This window comes from Ctenopharyngodon idella, chromosome 14 (assembly GCF_019924925.1).
Source record: "Ctenopharyngodon idella isolate HZGC_01 chromosome 14, HZGC01, whole genome shotgun sequence".
NCBI classification, from domain to species: domain Eukaryota; kingdom Metazoa; phylum Chordata; class Actinopteri; order Cypriniformes; family Xenocyprididae; genus Ctenopharyngodon; species Ctenopharyngodon idella.
This window is the reverse complement of record NC_067233.1, coordinates 1,125,295-1,145,243: the sequence shown is the minus strand read 5'-3', so window position 1 is coordinate 1,145,243 and position 19,949 is coordinate 1,125,295. Positions and strand designations below refer to the sequence as shown.

General features: G+C 39.5%; 2 protein-coding genes across 3 annotated transcripts; both read right to left on the bottom strand.

Annotated features, from left to right (window-relative positions):
* Positions 1 to 54: 54 nt before the first annotated feature.
* On the bottom strand, positions 55 to 4,822 carry mrnip (MRN complex interacting protein). 2 transcript variants are annotated; one of them, XM_051859923.1, is made up of 7 exons: positions 4,488 to 4,822; positions 3,698 to 3,757; positions 3,515 to 3,621; positions 1,405 to 1,477; positions 1,163 to 1,296; positions 847 to 952; positions 55 to 763 (listed from the first exon to the last, which is right to left on the bottom strand). In XM_051859923.1, the coding sequence occupies exons 1-7, from the start codon at positions 4,545 to 4,547 to the stop codon at positions 149 to 151; spliced, it is 1,155 nt and encodes a 384-aa protein (XP_051715883.1). In that variant the 5' UTR covers positions 4,548 to 4,822; the 3' UTR covers positions 55 to 148. The 2 variants fall into 2 exon arrangements, with proteins under 2 accessions (XP_051715883.1, XP_051715884.1); XM_051859924.1 differs by having other exon boundaries at positions 1,163 to 1,293; positions 4,488 to 4,712.
* Positions 4,823 to 4,999: 177 nt separating this feature from the next.
* Positions 5,000 to 19,058, bottom strand: tcirg1b (T cell immune regulator 1, ATPase H+ transporting V0 subunit a3b). The gene is made up of 20 exons (XM_051859917.1): positions 18,872 to 19,058; positions 17,941 to 18,060; positions 17,108 to 17,186; positions 15,971 to 16,107; positions 15,349 to 15,444; positions 15,081 to 15,269; positions 14,812 to 14,894; positions 14,601 to 14,694; positions 14,262 to 14,474; positions 11,506 to 11,656; positions 11,246 to 11,385; positions 10,735 to 10,892; positions 8,968 to 9,058; positions 8,760 to 8,878; positions 8,287 to 8,500; positions 8,044 to 8,157; positions 7,865 to 7,951; positions 7,602 to 7,722; positions 7,349 to 7,520; positions 5,000 to 5,663 (listed from the first exon to the last, which is right to left on the bottom strand). Exons 2-20 carry the CDS (start codon positions 18,055 to 18,057, stop codon positions 5,570 to 5,572), a joined length of 2,469 nt encoding a protein of 822 aa, XP_051715877.1. The 5' UTR covers positions 18,058 to 18,060; positions 18,872 to 19,058; the 3' UTR covers positions 5,000 to 5,569.
* Positions 19,059 to 19,949: the final 891 nt, after the last annotated feature.

The window sequence follows — 19,949 nt, the reverse complement described above, 5'->3', positions numbered from 1 at the left end:
TTGTTGTATTTGGATTTTTTTTTAAATGTGCAAGACTTTGAGCAACAGTTTAACTACCAATGCATTTTTATATTTATTGAGGAGAACATTGTAACATCATACAACTTTGTTCGTTAGACGTCCTTGAAAGAAAACATTTAAAATATTCTTAAAACGTGTCATCAAAGTCTTCATCGGTAAGGAACAGGGAGTTGAAAGAAAGCTTTGAACATGGCGTCTTTCCCTGTGGAGGCTGTTCACAGACCAGGTTTTCAAAACCTGAAGGCCTGGAGGTGTGACTCTTGGATACATTTCCATCCACACAAACACCACTGTTTACCTTTTCATCCGATGGATATCTGCGCTCATTACAACCCACACCCAAGTCTTCTGCTTCTGTGAAATAAGGCGTCACTGTGTTGTCATTGTAATGAGAGAGATTATGAGCTTGATAATCATACTCTTCCTCATCCCGCTGAGTGAGGAATTTATTCCATTTGGAGTCTTTCTCAATCTTAGTTTCACCAAACTTCTGACGAGAAGAAACAGAAGGACTTTCGCTATGTCTGGTTATGTCGACAGCTGGTAGATTATGTGAAGAGTTGCATTGCTGTTTATTTCTAGAGTTTTCCTCTGTGTATGTGGAACTGGAGCCGGCTGTAGGGTAACTGCACACAGCCTGATGGGATGATGGGAGATTTGGGCTACTGCACAGGTCCACATCATCTGACCTGCTGCAGGAAGCAAATCCTTTATTCCAGGCTGAACTGAACCTCCTGTCGTGCTGCAATAGATACAAGTCAGTCAAATGGGTTTTCTAGCAAATTAGGGCATTTTACAGTATCTTAGCAGATGTGTGTGTTTTACCAGATACGGCCTCTTAAACCCAGAACAACCAGTCCGAGACTCCTCATCCTCACAGCCATCATTAGGGCCAGCAAAAGACTTTAAAGTGGAGATTTTCTTCCTTTTTCTGTTTAGACAAAGAAAATAGCATTAAACATTGGTATTTCTTCACATGGTAAATAGTAAAAATGTTCAGCAGTCTGAAAATACAAGACAAATTAAATATTTTTCCATGATGCTTTTGTGCCAAGATTCTTTGTTTTTATTAATAATTACAAATTCTTTAACAGCCACAGTATTTTGCCTTGCTGACAAATGAAATGCCTTCACAAGCGACCTGGTTCCTTGGCTTCTGAATTGGGGTCTTTCTGTATAAACATTCTGTTCTTCTTCCTCATCTTCATGTTCATCTGGACCCTCAGCTGAGGAATCAGTGTATTTACTCCAGCGGCTGACATGAGCCACTTCCTGCTACAGGGAGAGAAATATGACACATGTATTGTTTCTTAATCTCAGTTTCTCTCGTCATGATAATCTAACTGAGCAGACAAAAGGACTGACTGGACATCAGTGATTTACCTCTGACTTATCCATCTGATCTTGATCCAGACCTTCATGAACATCTTCATTCTCATACTCGTCATCCTGTTCCCTTTAAAAATTGCGTTAGTCTAAGGGTCAGTGATGTGAAGCTCACTTTCTTTCACCTTTATTCAAAAATGCTTTGTTTTAAAAAATGCAATTTATATATATATATATATATATATATATATATATATATGCATTTTTTAACACAAAGCATTTTTGAAAGATGAGCTTGTTTTAAATTTCTGTATTAAAGTTCATTTTTGATATTTTTGGGGTGACAAAGTAAAAAAAAAGTCAGGGTTACACTGTCCTGATATCATAAAATAATTAAATTCTTGAAAAAACAGTAATTCTTTTAACAGATTAACAGAACTACTTTACATCTTAATTTTTTGAAAAACTTTTGTCTACCACTCAAAGTCATGTGGTGCAGTCAACATGCAGAAAACAAAATAAAAACAAGTCTCTTAAAATATCATAATTTGACCTTTTATGACAAGTTAAGGATAGTGTGTGTTTACCTTAGAAAATATATATTAAAACTTTTCTTTTTTTTAAATAACGATTAAGATTTGTACACTCACATGCATTCAAGATGTAAGGAAAAGCTTTTGTTAAAAACTTTAGACTGTTTATAACCAGTCTTGGGGAAAGTTACTTTTAAAAGTAATGTGTTACTCCTTAAAAAAGTAACTAATTGTGTTACTTTTTATGAAAAGTAATGCATTACTTTACTTTTGTGTTAATTTCTTCTCACCTGGGGCCTGTACCATGATGGTAGTTGAACAAACTCAGGGTTATAGGATTAGTTTCAAGTTGACAAAACCAAACCACTCCAATCCAGCTTTGTTGGTACCATGATGCTGATCATCAACTTTCTCTGTCAACTCAGGCTTTGATCCTGAGTTTGTGGAGCACGTGCACATGAATGTGTGACATCAGTGGCAAACAGCCAATCACATGCCTTGCAAAAGAAAGAAACTGTGATTTACTTCTCGCGAGAGAGTCACAGCGATTCAAAACTCTTTTGCTGAAGAAAATGAAGAATTTAAACGCATTTACACTAAAGAAGAAACTTGTCCATGAAAAAGGACAAATAAAAGAAATTATCTTGCTCTATCAGAGCAAGTGAAAATTGATATAGTTGATTATATATAGCAATAGAGACTCAAACATGTAAGGTTATGTAGTCAAGAGTTATCTGTTGATTCTACAGCTTACATATGATCTGTATATATTAATATTTATATAAACTAAATGCTTAATAATAACTGTTAAACTAAAATTGCTTGTGTGAAATGGATTAATAATATAGATCATATAATAATTATTTAAATCATATATAAATCATAAAATAATTCTATAAATCATTAAAGCAAGACAATTTCATCGTTAAATATTTGTTTTTACTATATAGTGATCTTTAATTTGGAGGAAGAGAAACTGGGGGCAGGGACTTTACTGCGTTGGATGTGTCAGTGTCACTTTGCTCACATCTGATTGGTCCAATTTCGGTTTGAGATCTCTTACCCAGAACATAACCTGCCCCGGAGCAGGTTAGCTGTGGAGCGTAACGCCGCTAATGAACGCCACTAAAAGCCAAGTCACTTTCATGGTACCTAAAACCCAGGATTGGCGCAAACTAATCTAAAACTTAACTGGCTAGCCAGATAATCCGGCTTCATGGTACAGGCCCCTGGGCTAGGCTGGCTTGTTTGTTTTTTTTAATAACAAAAACAAAAAAACAAAAGTTAAAGTACATTTGTGTAATTTAATATTTAATTAATCATTGCAAGTTTGCGTAATATTCTGAGTTTGCATTTCACTGTTTTCATTCATTTTGAGAATCCGTTTTTGTGCACGTGAGATGAGTAAATGCTCACATTTAGTCTAGAACTACAATACCCATCATGTTCACACACGACACCTCTGCGCTTATGATTCTCTCAACATGAGCTGTCTGTCGATACATGGCGAAACTAAGTAACTTGCGTTACTTATTTAAAAGTAATACGTTACTTTACTAGCTCCCTAAAATAAGTAATCTGATTATGTAACTCGCGTTACTCCCAACACGGGTTGTAATTCCAGGTCTGCTCACCACTGTGACACCAGCCGCTCACTGCTGACCTCCTGCAGTCGTCCACGCAGAGCATTCAGCTTCTGAACATGACGTCTGCAGTCGGCTGCGGCGCCCCGGCCAAACTCCTGCCAAACACATCAAACACTGACATACAGTGTGACACAGTGTGTCGTGTCAAGTTGTGCTTGTGTTCAATTTTACCTTCATCAACGACTGCTTCTCACCACACACTTTACACACCCATTTCTTACTCTTCTTCACCTGGAGGAGAAAAAGTTTTAACTCTACAATTACTGAGGTCAAGAATGATTTATAGTAGTGCTGGGTATTGACATCAGTTTCATGATTGATTTGATTCAATATTGGTTCATTTGGACGTGTCAAGTTAAAACTAAAGCTGTAAACTATACAGGAATCCTGCCAGTCGGTACATTACTATGATATTACAGGATAAAATCAACAACCCAAATTCAATTGATATTTAGTTTTTAGATATAATAATCAACGCTCAAAAAAAGAAAAAAAAGATTTATATATATATATATATAAATGCCTACAAAATATTTTAAATTGTACATAAGGAATATAATTAGGCCTATATTTCTACACCAATTCGTTGTCAAAATATCACCATTTAAATAGTGGCTGTCATAAAAACTTGTTATCGTGACATATTTCTTCAAACGTAAAAATATAATGAATATGTAACATATAGTGCATATATTTAGCAAAACGTTATTTATAGTTAAATAAGTATAAACTGACAGACTTTGTTTCATATCAAAAGTAACGCTTATTCACAATCATGTTTAGTGAAGCTTTATTCACAAATCATCTGAAAACGATCTATGGAATAAAGAATTGATATCGGTGGAATCGATTAATCAGATCGATACTGTCACTCAGCCCTTATATTTACACTCCCTGATACTAATTTTAAGGAACAATTATCGTTTAATTCTGAACTAAAGGGGACAGGAAAACCCGTTACCTGCTGAACTTGAAAGGTTTGACAGGAAAAACATCTCAGAACATGAAACTCTTGAACCATGTTGGGTAGTTTTTACTTTTTAAAATCCGGAGAATAAAATTATATTGATTTCACTCATATTTGTGTTTCCCGCCCACCGTCTTCTTCTTCTTCTTCGTGTTACTCGCGACGTGAGAGGCGCACACCGCCCCCTAAAGGGAGGATGATGAACCCGATGACAGCCTTCTGACGCGCATTTTCGTTTGGTTTATGTGTGTGTGACTGCAAATTTGGCAGATTCACTTCACATGGCTGAATTATGTGCCTTTAAAATAGCGAGGACTGCTCAATATGTCTTCACACCTTATCTCTGACTGGTTAATTAGACTAATATGCAAAATAATATCCTATAAATACGCTAACTCATTACTGACTGGCTATCAGATGGCAAGAATTGCTCACTCTTCTGTGTAATATATGATCTTTTTGCAGCCTGTCAATCACACATCAAACACACACAGACATGGCCTTCGTGTAGTGAGAGACTTTGGTCTTTATTGATCAGCGAGTATCACTGTAAGCACTTTGTGATTCAGCTCCAAAATTAAAAGAAAATTTCATTGTAATAATAGAAAAGCAACAATAAAAGAAAACCTGGACGGAAGATGATTCCCTTTGAATAACGCTGTAAATCAAGACGTTTTAATTTACTGATTAACAAGCTGAAGTCAACAATATCTGCTAAATCATCTCATAACTGTTTGTACTTTAAACCGTCATCAGCTGGTTGTCTTGATGATGCTTCACTGATTATGAAGAGTTAAAAGAACTTTATTTTATCTGGGCTGCAGACTTTAATTAAAACCACATTCACTCAAATAAAAGACTCAAAGATAGTGTTGCAAAGTGTCAAAGATATGATGTGGATTCATAACAGAGCGTTAAACATTTTTCATCTCTGAGTGTTTTGTACAGTGGCAGTCAAGTTTAAAATATAAAAGAAAACGAAAGATGCTTCAGTAATGCATTTTAAAATGTTTTGTGGCCCCAGCAGAATAATTCCAGCACTCTGTTCAGTCACGTGACTACTAGAGGATCATGGGTCACTTGAGAGAGAAGCCGCCGAGTCCCGATGAGAAGGCAAACGGAGTGAGCTTGTAGCCTGATCCGCTGTAGAACTTATTCTGAAACTCCACCCTGAGAGAGAGAGAGAGAGAGAGAGAGAGAGAGAGAGAGAGAGAGAGAGAGAGAGAGAGAGAGAGAGAGAGAGAGAGAGAGAGAGAGAGAGAGAGAGAGAATACAGCATGATAAATCATATGAATCAAAGTAAATATGTGTAAATAAACACGGATACAGAAAGAGGCGGTATCTCTGATTAAGAGAGCTCTGGCGACTCTCATGCCGTGCACGCTTTAGCCAATCGAGGGAACGAAATAGTAAGTCGCACACAGGATTTAGCCAATCGAGGGAACAAAATAGTAAGTCGCACGCAGGATTTAGCCAATCGAGGGAACAAAATAGTAAGTCGCACGCACAATTTAGCCAATCGAGGGAACAAAATAGTAAGTCGCACGCAGGATTTAGCCAATCGAGGGAACAAAATAGTAAGTCGCACGCACAATTTAGCCAATCGAGGGAACAAAATAGTAAGTCGCACGCAGGATTTAGCCAATCGAGGGAACAAAATAGTAAGTCGCACACACAGGATTTAGCCAATCGAGGGAACGAAATAGTAATTTGTACGCACACAGGATTTAGCCAATCGAGGGAATGAAATAGTAAGTCGCACGCAGGATTTAGCCAATCGAGGGAACAAAATAGTAAGTCGCACGCAGGATTTAGCCAATCGAGGGAACAAAATAGTAAGTCGCACGCACAATTTAGCCAATCGAGGGAACAAAATAGTAAGTCGCACACAGGATTTAGCCAATCGAGGGAACGAAATAGTAAGTCGCACGCAGGATTTAGCCAATCGAATGAACAAAATAGTAAGTCGCACGCAGGATTTAGCCAATCGAGGGAACGAAATAGTAAGTCGCACGCAGGATTTAGCCAATCGAGGGAACGAAATAGTAAGTCGCACGCAGGATTTAGCCAATCGAGGGAACGAAATAGTAAGTCGCACGCAGGATTTAGCCAATCGAGGGAACGAAATAGTAAGTTGTGCGCATGCTGTAGCAAATCAAGGGAATGAAATAGTAAAGCGCATGATTTACTTTTTTTTCTTGCATGTCATGTGTGGGGCTCCGTACAATACTTATATTTTATTATTAATTTCATAAATTGCCAGATTCATTTGTTAACATCATTAATGTGATTGTTTCAAATGCAATTAACAATTTATTTCTAATGTGATTTCTTGTTACTGATAATGTGAGATTGTGTCGAAAATGTGGCCAAATTTAACACAAATGCATACAAAATTCAAGATATGATTGCAAAAAAGTACTTGAATGTGATCTTGATTTTTATATTATAACATATGATATAGTTTATTAATACCATTACAGAAATCATATGTTCCTTCATTAATGTACGACCAACAAATAAGATTTCATTTATTAGTATGTTTATGTTAAAACTATGTAGTCCAAATGGAAATTTTATATACAATTTAAATACATAAATCTTAAATTTAGGATTTAAATTTTAAATTAAGTTTTTTTTGAGTGTATAAATAATATAAAGTCATCTTATTCCAAATACTAAATGCCAAAAAACATCATTAAGGTTAAGAGTTAAAAGTTAGGTTGCAGTAATTACAATTAGCCTAATTTAAGATGACATAAAATATGTGTTTGTGTGAAAGTGTGAGTGTGTTTAAGTGTGTGTGTGTGTGTATGTGTATATGTAATGAGAGTGTGTGCTCAAGCTTCTCTCACCAGTGAAGTCGAAGTGCGTGTAGGAAGGCGGACAGTCCTTCCATGATGAGCAGGATGGACACGGTCAGCACAGCGAAGGCAGCGAATATAAACACCATGATGATGGAGCCCACATAACTGAGCTGCTTGAAGGAGCTCCGCATCACCATCAACCACAGCACCTCGGATAACTCTGAAACACACACACACACACGACACATGAGAGATGCTCCTCGGTGACGCCGGCAGCAGCGAAACACACGCGATCACTTACGGGCGTGAGCCAGGCTGAGCGCCCAGAGCCGCAGGTACGAGGCGGTGTTAGAGATGCAGCCCAGACAGTACTCGATGGTGTGGATCGCCTGGTGCATGAACACGTTCGCTGCGTCAAACTCCTGACAAACAATGACAGATGAAAAACAAAAAGTGAGAAGATCATAAATGACAGATTGAAGGAATTCTTCACCTACATTCTGCTCATCCTCATGTTCTAAACCAGTTAAAAACGATTCATCTACACCTCCGTTTCCCTCTTACCTCCTCTTCTCCTCCTCCTCTTGTATCCGCCTCTCCCTGGTGAGCATTTATAGAGCCGTTTTCTGCCAGCAGAGGACGTCTGTCTCCCTACGGAAGACGAGAGTGCAGTTACACACACACACACACACACACACACCAGAAGTTCCAGCACAAACACTAAATTCAGAAGCAGTGCTCACTGAAAGCCGCGTCCTCTTCATCTTGTGTGTGATGTACTCCTGCATGGGCTTCCCCAGGAGCAGCACAGGAACAGACAACACCGCCACAATCACCAGAACCTTCTGCACCACCATCTGCACACACAAAAACATCTCATCATGTTATGTTCATTCTAAAGACTGATGTTCAACTGGTTTATTGAAGTGCTGCATTTTCGACACTCGAACAGGTCCTGACTTCTGGATTTCACAGCAAGCACACACCTGTCCCGTATAGAGGGGTTTGTTGTCCTTGTTCTCAGTGAACAGGAACATGTCTATGAAGTGGATGAGGATGCTGGGGGCGGTGTCAGAGTTCACAGGACCGAACACCAGCCACTTATAGATCACCATGAAGATCAGGTATCCAAACAGACACAGCATGAAGCACAACTCCGGGATCAGCACCAGAAACACGCTGCCGATATCTCGGAAGTGTCTGGAGAACAAGAGGGACACAGAGACACATGACTTATGCTTCAAATGATAACAAAACGATATTTTCATGCTGTTTTTCAGCTGATTATGCAAATACGTTCAGAGGGCTAAAATCAGGGTAGAAATGGCCTTTATTTCTACATTATGACAGTGTTTGATGCAAGTACACCTCAGAAAACATTATAAAATGCAGTTCATGACCCTTTATAAGTAACCAAATTGAAGAAATCGTGAAGAACAGCGTAGAAAAGCATACTCACACGAAGTTGAAGAAGGATAAACACACACCGAAGGTCATGTGGATGACTCCAATAATGACAGACATCTTCATCTTGTAGCTGTTGAGGAACGTCAGGTGGTTGTTGGCCAGACCCCAGATCTGAGGGAGAATCACAGTTATCATTCAGGATTTCACACTGAACAGAAAAGGGTACTGCAGTGTCTTTCACGTTCATTTGGTCGACTTACAGGATCAATCCCAAAAGGATACGGACCGGTGAAAACGCCTGTGACGTTTGGGTCCAGCACCAGATACTGATACTTTTTGTAAGTCTCCTCACTACAAACAGAGAAACAGACTTAATATGCAATATACAAACCTGATTCCAAAAAAGTTGGGACACTGTACAAATTGTGAATAAAAAAACGAATGCAATGATGTGGAAGTTTCAAATTTCAATATTTTATTCAGAATACAACATAGATGACATATCAAATGTTTAAACTGAGAAAATGTATCATTTTAAGGGAAAAATAAGTTGATTTTAAATTTCATGGCATCAACACATCTCAAAAAAGTTGGGACAAGGCCATGTTTACCACTGTGTGGCATCCCCTCTTCTTTTTATAACAGTCTGCAAACGTCTGGGGACTGAGGAGACAAGTTGCTCAAGTTTAGGAATAGGAATGTTGTCCCATTCTTGTCTAATACAGGCTTCTAGTAGCTCAACTGTCTTAGGTCTTCTTTGTCGCATCTTCCTCTTTATGATGCGCCAAATGTTTTCTATGGGTGAAAGATCTGGACTGCAGGCTGGCCATTTCAGTACCCGGATCCTTCTTCTACGCAGCCATGATGTTGTAATTGATGCAGTATGTGGTCTGGCATTGTCATGTTGGAAAATGCAAAGTCTTCCCTGAAAGAGACGACGTCTGGATGGGAGCATATGTTGTTCTAGAACTTGGATATACCTTTCAGCATTGATGGTGCCTTTCCAGATGTGTAAGCTGCCCATGCCACACGCACTCATGCAACCCCATACCATCAGAGATGCAGGCTTCTGAACTGAGCACTGATAACAACTTGGGTTGTCCTTGTCCTCTTTAGTCCGGATGACATGGCGTCCCAGTTTTCCAAAAAGAACTTCAAATTTTGATTCGTCTGACCACAGAACAGTTTTCCACTTTGCCACAGTCCATTTTAAATGAGCCTTGGCCCAGAGAAAACACCTGCGCTTCTGGATCATGTTTAGATATGGCTTCTTTTTTTACCTATAGAGTTTTAGCCGGCAACGGCGAATGACACGGTGGATTGTGTTCACCGACAATGTTTTCTGGAAGTATTCCTGAGCCCATGTTGTGATTTCCATTACAGTAGCATTCCTGTATGTGATGCAGTGCCGTCTAAGGGCCCGAAGATCACGGGCATCCAGTATGGTTTTCCGGCCTTGACCCTTACGCACAGAGATTGTTCCAGATTCTCTGAATCTTTGGATGATATTATGCACTGTAGATGATGATAACTTCAAACTCTTTCTCAGAGAAAAATTGCAAACTCCTTTCTGATATCGCTCCACTATTTTTCGCCGCAGCATTGGGGGAATTGGTGATCCTCTGCCCATCTTGACTTCTGAGAGACACTGCCACTCTGAGAGGCTCTTTTTATACCCAATCATGTTGCCAATTGACCTAATAAGTTGCAAATTGGTCCTCCAGCTGTTCCTTATATGTACATTTAACTTTTCCGGCCTCTTATTGCTACCTGTCCCAACTTTTTTGGAATGTGTTGCTCTCATGAAATCCAAAATGAGCCAATATTTGGCATGACATTTCAAAATGTCTCACTTTCAACATTTGATATGTTATCTATATTCTATTGTGAATAAAATATAAGTTTATGAGATTTGTAAATTATTGCATTCCTTTTTTATTCACAATTTGTACAGTGTCCCAACTTTTTTGGAATCGGGTTTATATCTGACCATATGACTGAGGACAGTGTGTGTGTGTTTGTCGTACGTCCAGTTGTAGTGCTCTGCATTAGGCCGGACATGCCATCCTGAGGAGAAGGTGCTCAGTCCTCTGCTGAAACACTCGTTGTAAATGGCTCCAGTGTAGATCGAGAACAGTCCCATCAACAGAATCAGATATCGGCCTCCAAACATCATACGCCAGATCTGACAAATACAAGACAATTACACATGCACAAAAAACACAACTAGAACTGGACATTTTCTAAGAAGAGTGGATTCTGCTTGTGTGAAACATGACATCACGAGTGTTGTGAGAGGTTTCTCTGCAGTCGCACTGTTGGGTTTTTAGGACGGGTGACAGTAGATCATACTGATTCTGAATATTTTAAATGGGTTCATACTCATTTTACAGCACTTTCTCACTCTCTCTTTCACAATATTTTTCCTGTGGCATCAAATATTGATATTTTTAAGACATTGCATTGAAGTTTCAGTATTGTGAAATTCAGAAGCTCCAGTATTGTGAAAGCATGTGTGCATGATGTGTCATATTTTACTTCATTAGTGTTTTTCCTCATTTTTGGATCTTTCTCCTCCAGAACCATCCAGAGACCCGCCAGTGACATCAGCAGACCGTGTCCAACGTCCCCGAACATGACAGCAAACAGGAAGGGAAACGTGATGATGGTGTAGACGGCTACAGACGGTAAAAGAGGCATGAGAATGGACTGAAGCTTGTTTTAAACGGCTGCCGGTCAGTGGTGTGTGTTGTGAGTGTGTGTTACATGTGTTGGTGTGTGTTGTGAGAGTGTGTTACCTGGGTTCACCTCCCTGTAACTCGCCACTCCATAGGCATCGACGATGTTCTGGAATCCTGCAGTGAAGGCATTGGTGGGGAAGAGAGTGGGAGGAGATGTGGTGGCCGGCAGACGGTTGTAGAACGAGTCCACACTACTGCCACTCTTCCTCTGAGAGAGAGAGAGAGAGAGAGAGAGAGAGAGAGAGAGAGAGAGAGAGAGAGAGAGAGAGAGAGAGAGAGAGAGAGAGAGAGAGATCAGTCTCATGAATGCAGTCAAGCACAGAAGACCAACAGCCAAGGGCAGGATTTTCATTAAATAAACATTAAATTTCAGTTTGTTTTTCACCAACACCTAACATAAACCTCCAGAACACTTGGAATATACAACACGTGTCACATGGGATCTTATTTTTGTGTCTTCTGTTATTTTTTTGATGCTAGTTGTTATTCACTGCCATTATATGGACGAGCGCAAGCGGGACTTTTTTTAAAAATTACCCTTTTGTGGTAGATGAAAGAAGGGCATACGGCATTAGAACAACACCAGGGTGAGTAAGTGATGACTTAAAGGGATATTTTACCCAAAAATTATATTTCTGTCATTAATTACTCACCCTCATGTCGTGAGGGTGAGTAAGACCTTCGTTCATCTTCAGAACACAAATTAAGATATTTTTGATGAAATCCGAGAGGTATCTATAGACCGCAATATAATCAACACTTTCAAGGTCCAGAAAGGTACTAAAGACATCGTTAAAACAGTCATGTGACTGCAGTGGTTCAACCTTAATGTTATGAAGAGACGAGAATACTTTTTGTGCGCAAAAACAAAACAAAAATAACTTTATTCAACAATTTCATTTTAGGGTGAACTATCCCTTTAACTATTAACTATGATCAACACATTTGTTGCAGTATTTATTAATCTTTTTTATTTATTAATCTTCAGGTCAGTTCAGGTCCATTAAATAATATTAACTTTTGATTTTAATGTGTTAGTAAATGTTAACTGAGACTAATAAATGCTTTAAAAGTATTTTGTATGGTTAGTAAATGTTAACTAACACAGTTAACTAATGGATCCTTATTGTAAAGTGTTACCCACAATAATTCACAGTGTGTGGATTCATGTATCCCACAATACAATGTTCTCAAGCTGATCTTGCATTTCCAGTGTGACAAATAAAACCCAACAGATATTTTTAACAGACAAAAAAATAAATGTGACCTGTGCAAAATGAGTCACAAAGAGCAAATTTTCAAAAATGAGTTATTGTTATTTTTGCAATCTCTATTAAAAAACCTTTGGAACGATGTATGATTTGTTGGAATCTACAAAAACCTTGACAGAGTCAGTAAAGTCAATTTTGAGAAAAATCGAGTTAAAAAGTTTTCTGAAAATCACCTTAAATACCTTAAAATCCCTGTTAATAACACCTAATTTGGCACACACCTCATCAAAACCAAATATCTATAGGAAAATTATATATATTTAACTTTTTTTTTTCAATATTTTACTTCAATATTTTGAAGTACTGTAATTCTGTGTACATCAGGATCACACGCTGTCTGAGGCGTCTTTGTGCGCGCTTCAGATCTGTCAGTCAGCGTGAGATCCTTTTGTTTACATCAACATGAGTTTGAAAATCACTTTTCATTGGTTCAGACTCATGCCATCAAAAAGTCGCCGTGAATATTCACAAAGTTGGAATGCTGCGCTTTACAGAGATACTAAACTTGTGCTGAGAGGAAGCGCGAGTGCTGAAGCGAGCAGAGAAAAACGGCATTGTTCACGGACAAAGGAAAGGTACTCCTCTCAGAAAACACAAATAAAGATACTTTTAGATGTTTAATTGATATTTGAAGCATTTGGATTGCTAGATGAGGGCTTAAAGGGTTAGTTCACGCAAAAAAGAAAATTCTGTCATTTATTACTCACCCTCATGTCGTTCCACACCCGTAAGACCTTCGTTCATCTTCGGAACGCAAATTGAGATATTTTTGTTGAAATCCGATGGCTCCGTGAGGCCTGCATAGCCAGCAATGACATTTCCTCTCTCAAGATCCATTAATGTACTAAAAACATATTTAAATCAGTTCATGTAAAACAAAATAACGACTTATATAGTGATGGCCGATTTCAAAACACTGCTTCAGGAAGATTCGGAGCGTTATGAATCAGCGTGTCGAATCATGATTCAGATCGCGTGTCAAACTGCTGAAATCACGTGACTTTGGTGCTCCGAACCGCTGATTCGACACGCTGATTCATAACGCTCCGAAGCTTCATGAAGCAGTGTTTTGAAATCGGCCATCACTAAATAAGTCGTTATTTTGTTTTTTTTGGTGCACCAAAAATATTCTCGTGGCTTTATAATATTAATATTGAAGCACTGTACTCTCATGAACTGATTTAAATATGTTTTTAGTACATTAATGGATCTTGAGAGAGGAAATGTCATTGCTCCATATGCAGGCCTCACTGAGCCATCGGATTTAAACAAAAATATCTTAATTTGTGTTCTGAAGATGAACGAAGGTCTTACGGGTGTGGAACGACATGAGGGTGAGTAATAAATGACATTATTTTCATTTTTGGGTGAACTAACCCTTTAATGAACTAATTTTTGTGAAAACCTCAAATTCTGCAGTTTTGAATTGTTTTGCCTGTAGCTCGAAATTAACCCATGTGCATTCTGACTCATTTTGCCAGCACGGGTCACAGATAATTATTAAATCATATGCAGTACAATAGTGTTCCACTATAATCTCACCCCTCCCTCTCTCAGGGCGCTCTGCAGGGCGGTCAGCTGGCTGACGGGACACCAGGCCTCTGCGATCAGACACTTGTCGGTGACGGACGGACTGCAGAGGTTCAGCACCGTCTGCACAGCCTTACACTTCTGAACCTGAACCAGCCACTCGGGCAGCCGGGCCAGCGCTCGCACCAGCAGCTGCTGCATGTACTGCTCCGTCTCGCCCATCACCTGCACACAGAAGACCAACACTAACACTTCTGCTCTGAGCCGCTTTCACTGAGGATTCACATTCACCAAACGACTGTAACTTTGGGAACAAACACAGATGTGTGGAGTGTGATTGATCAAACTCACTGATCGGATGTCCTCGATTCTCCCTCGGAGCCCATTGAGGGTCTCCTCTCTCTCGGCCTGGTTCTCCGGGTAGGGGAAGGTTTGTGTGTGGAAGCTGATGTGGAACATAAGAGGAAAAGCATGCTGCAAAAATTCTTTGTTACAGGTCTACGTTTTCCAGGAACCCCGACCTTTGACCCTTCTCCAAAACCCTCATATCCAGATCACTTACCAATCACAGATCTTCTTCACTTTCTGACCGATCTGATCTCCCCAGAAGGAGATTAAAAACACGGTCCACTGCACCTCCTCGCCCTGTGAATAATCAATCATATTTCTTGATAACTTTCACAAGAAATTAAAGTTGTACTGTACATGATCCTACAATATAATCTCGCACATTATATATTCAACCCAACTTATGCTGTATATACATAAACATCATCACTTGAGTCATGCAAGATGAACCTAATAATATTTATTAATAATTTTAGGTCTCACAGAATCAGGATGTTCAAGTTTCTCTTCCATCTCATGAAAGTCCACAATGATGTAACCACGACAAGCGCGCCAGAGCAGCCGCTCGAAGGCCGGCACTTTCCACGGATGAACCACGCCGGCCACGAAACTCAGCCTGACGTCCTGCCTGTTCTCCGCCACAGCCATGGGCTCGAACGACACCAGCGGGGCCTGTGACGCATGAACACGAGCACACATGGAGCAGAGCGACTGGGGATGGAGGATGTGTGAGAGTGAAGTGAATTCCCACCTGTGAGGCTGTGAGAGAATGAGTCTGTTTCAGAACCCCTCTGTACTGACACAGCTGAGTGAACTGAGAGCGGAGACTGTCTCTATTCCTGGACACCTGCAGAGGAAAACCACAATCTGACAAGCTTGAAGAACACATGACACAACTGTTGCAACACTTAATCTTCATTGGCTGAACAGCGTCTCTTTGCCCCGCCCTCAATCACTGTAGTTGTATCTGAGACTGGAAGAGTTTGGTTCGTGTTGTTCGTGTCGAGAAGACGCCGTTTTCTGCTGCCAAAGCAAATCCACTTTGATGAGATTGATACGGTTAAACCGACGCCAACATTACTGTTCGTATCACTGTGAATCAAGAGCTGAGATATGATAATGTGCGTTTGGTTTCTGACCAATCATAGCAGAGTAGGCGGGGTTTAGAGAGACCGAATCTTTGAACAAACCGTTTCAGACACTGAGAGAAAAGAGCTGATGCTGCAGTGGATATTATGAGTGTTTTTTGACCATTTTGATGAATGTGAACCTGCTGTAGGAGACTCCAAACAACATTAGGAACCTTTAAAACAGCATAATAAGGGCACTTTAAGAAGGCAAATAGGTTGAGTTTTGTTTTCACAGTTACAGACCTCCCTGAGCTCTCGGGCCAGGCGCTCGCTCTCCTCCTCGATGGTCAGCAGCTCTCGGGGCTGAGGAGCCGGAGGGGTCGGGATGGGCGGCTGCAGCTTCTGAGAGAGACTGCGGACAATCTCCTGCTCCAAAAACACTGGAACAAAGAAGATGACCTTTAATAACCTCTAATTCAACATGAAAATGCAGATGCAACCCTGTAACAGGACATGAAACTGCACTGAACTCCTCTGAACTAGTGCTGGACGGCATGAACAAACATCTGTTTCACAGTATTGTATGCATCATCTACAATAATATCGGAATTATTGTTTTAATGATGTGCAAGTCAACATTATCGAGTATGTCGATCGCTTCACAAAAACCAAACACGTCTTGAGAGTGCACGTCTATGTCTTATATTTATACCAAATTATATATTTAAGTAATATGGCACAAGCAAGAGTGCAGCTTTCCTGAATATCAGCATGACTGCAATTATCATATTGATTTTATAAAACAGCCACGCCACGCATTACGTAATCACGTTGGAAAGGTCACTCATTTTCTCCTCCAACTTCAAAATCGTCCGACATCCTTGTTTTACCTTTTTTTGTAAAGGCCGTTTGACTTAGTCTTTGACGTTCGCTTTGTAAACACTGGATCGGTACTTCCACCTACGTCACGCGTGACCTTTCCAACGTGATTACGTAATGCGTGGAGCATCACAGAGCAGTGCAAGACGAGCATTTGTGGTTAAAAAGTATATAAATGTTTATTTTTTTTTGAAAATGTCTGATTGTTTCTCTAGATAAGACTCTTATTCCTCGTCTGGGATCATGTAGAGCTCTTTGAAGCTGCACTGAAACTGACATTTGGACCTTCAACCCGTTGAACCCCAGTGAAGTCCACTATATGGAGAAAAATCCTGGAATGATTTCCTTAATTTCTTTTCAACTGAAGAAAGAAAGACATGAACATCTTGGATGACATGGAGGTGAGTAAATTATCAGGAAATTTTAATTCAGAAGTGAACTAATCCTTTAAGTAACGCCAGCTGTTAACAAAGGCAGAAGAAGTTTTCCAAAAACAAGCAGTGCTCTCTTTGGATTGCAGCGGATCATACTCTACAGTTAACAGAGGAGTGACGGACTCACCGAAGGTTTTCTCCAGCTCCTCGCATCTCCTCACTTCATTCACAAACTTCCTCTGGAACGCGTTGACATTTGGATTCAGCTGAGATCAAGATTTCAAACAAAGATTCCTCATCATCCTCTGTGTGACATCAGCCGCCAGTGTAATGTAAACACACTTTATAAGACATGAAAATGAAGCACAGGCTTTCTTAAAGGGGTCACATGATGCTTTTTAATGTTCTCCTTTTCCTTTAATCTGTTTGTGCAGGTATACGATCGGCATCCAAGTCCAGATATTACTTCCTCAAACATTCACATCACAGTGTGAAATATTAGTATAATGCCAATATAGTGAACTGTAATGTTGTGGTCATGTCATGCAGACGCTGTGTGTGTGCGTGTGTGTGTGCGTGTGTGGATGTGAAAGCAAAACCGCTTTGTTTGGCCTTGTGAAAATGATGAACTGTGGTTAAGATATATTTATAAAGCTGTTTCTGAGCAGAACAACACAGAAGTGAGCTTGTGTACAGCACAACACCTAATACTGACGACATTATTATTAACTGTGTGTTTTTACAGTTGCTTTAGAAGACTCAGAAGCTGAAGCTCGGAGGTGTTCGGCCAATCACAACGCACTGGGTCAGCTGGCCAATCAGAGCATCTTTGTAGAAGTCAGTGTGTTTCAGACTGGGAATAGAGGAACTGCAATAATGTGTTTTTGAGCATTAATGAATGTTAAAGCACCTATTCTATTACACCTGATAAACAAAATAACGAACTTTAAAACAGCATCATGTGACCCGTTTAAGAACACAGCATGAGCGACACAGAAAGACGACCAGAAATCATCTCACGTCTCTGAACTCCACTATTCCCAGCTCTCCCAGTTCACTGACGCAGTTGTAGGCCGATCCGGACTGGAGGAAGAGCTGCACCAGACACACCTCTTCACTGCGGAACAGAGAGCCCATGACCTGAAACACAAACACACATCTGGAACATCTGTACACACACACACACACTTCCTCTTCAGCTCTGAGTCAGTCAGCGTGTGATCTGGAGTGTCTGAGGGATTTTTAGGGTTTCATAATGTCACCTTTAGTAAAGCAGAAATGACTGTAAAATCACGAGGACACAAACTAAAGCCTTCAGAAAGAGTTTAAGGAGTATTTTTGTAATCTCGATCATAATCTTTACTGTGAAACAGCCAGATGATGATTTCATGCAGTGAGAGATGATACACTTCCTCTAAAATTATTTTAAACATTATATTATGGTATTATTATTATATACGCTCTTAAAAATAGAGGTTTTTTGGTTTTTGGTTCCCTAAACAGTGATCAGTCTTAAAAGAATCACTTTTTTATTATTAATAATAATATATAGAAAAGTCATAATTCATAAACACCAGAGGTGACATAGATCATGTGATCTCCTCCTGATCACGTGCATCATCACAGGTTTTGACAGAAAATGCAAATCAGGTCTACAGATATGAGTATAAGAGGAACTATTTTTTAACGAGGAAAGTTTATTAAAAGCCCTCAGTTTATAATCGTATCATTTATATTGATCTGAGATACTTCACACTCTCTTCACACCACAATCAAGTTTCATTTTCGTTTTCCTGAAAGTATAAAATCCTCATGAAAAGCATTAAGCAGAGAGTTTTCATCAGGTGTGAGTGATTAAGATCAGATTAAAGCTGAAACTGTCGCTTATTTACAGACTGTGAATCAAACAGTGTCACAGAAACACCAGAGTAAACATCAGCTGAGAACTTACCGGAGGATGAACACCGACACACGAGCACCGACACCAGCACAGACTCGCTTTATCCTGAATCAGATGAACTCGTTGTAACGGAGCGCACAGTGTGTCTTCATGAAAGAATAAAGTTGTAACAGCTGCACTGACAGTGAATCACGAACTTCCCGTTTCTGCAGACGGTCACGTTACTGCAGCTCATCACGTGACTTCACGGGCTGCTTTTATTAGACAGAAGGTTGTTATTAATTTATGCTATTTTAATTTATACTTTGTATGAATAATTGTATCGTGTCTTATCGGTATGTAAAAAAAATTGTGTTATTTGCGAAATAAAAATAAGTAGTTTCTATTCCTCTAGAGGGCGCTGTGCGGTTCATTAAAGGGCCAGTTCACCCACAAATGTCTTATACTTTTCTTGTCATTTACTGACCCTCAAGTTGTTTCAAACCTGTATAAATGTCTTTGTTCTGCTGTAGACGAAGGAAGATATTCTGAAGAGCGTCAGTAACCGAGCAGATCTCGTCCCCATTGAAAAAAAATACTATTCTAGTCAATGGAGGACGAGATCTGCCTGGTTACAAACATGAAATATCTTCATTTGTGTTCAGCAGAACAAAGAAATTTATACAGGTTTGAAACCACTTGAGGGAGAGTAAATGATGACAAAATTTTCATTTTTGGGTGAAACTATCAGGACGACTTAAACTCTGAGTCAAACAAAAGTGCAACACCGGAGAGAGAAAGGAATCCAGACTTTCCTGTTGTGGAAAAACAAACATGTCAAGAAGAATAACCTGAAAGACAGAGCAGCCAATCATCATCACAAGATCAGGAAGAGAAGTTAATATTACAGTATGCTGAAGCATTCATTAACAAAGTGTTGTAAATACTATAATATATACAGTATACTACAATTTACTATAGTGTGGTTCAAAAACACTATAGTATATTTTCATGTGGGGCAGATAGTGTGGAAGGTTGTAACAACAGAACTCTTTGTGTTTGACATGAACTCATAATCTGTGATTGTGAAGCACACGTACAAGAGAGTTTTATTTGTAGACAAATGTGGCTATCGTGAATCAAAGTTTAG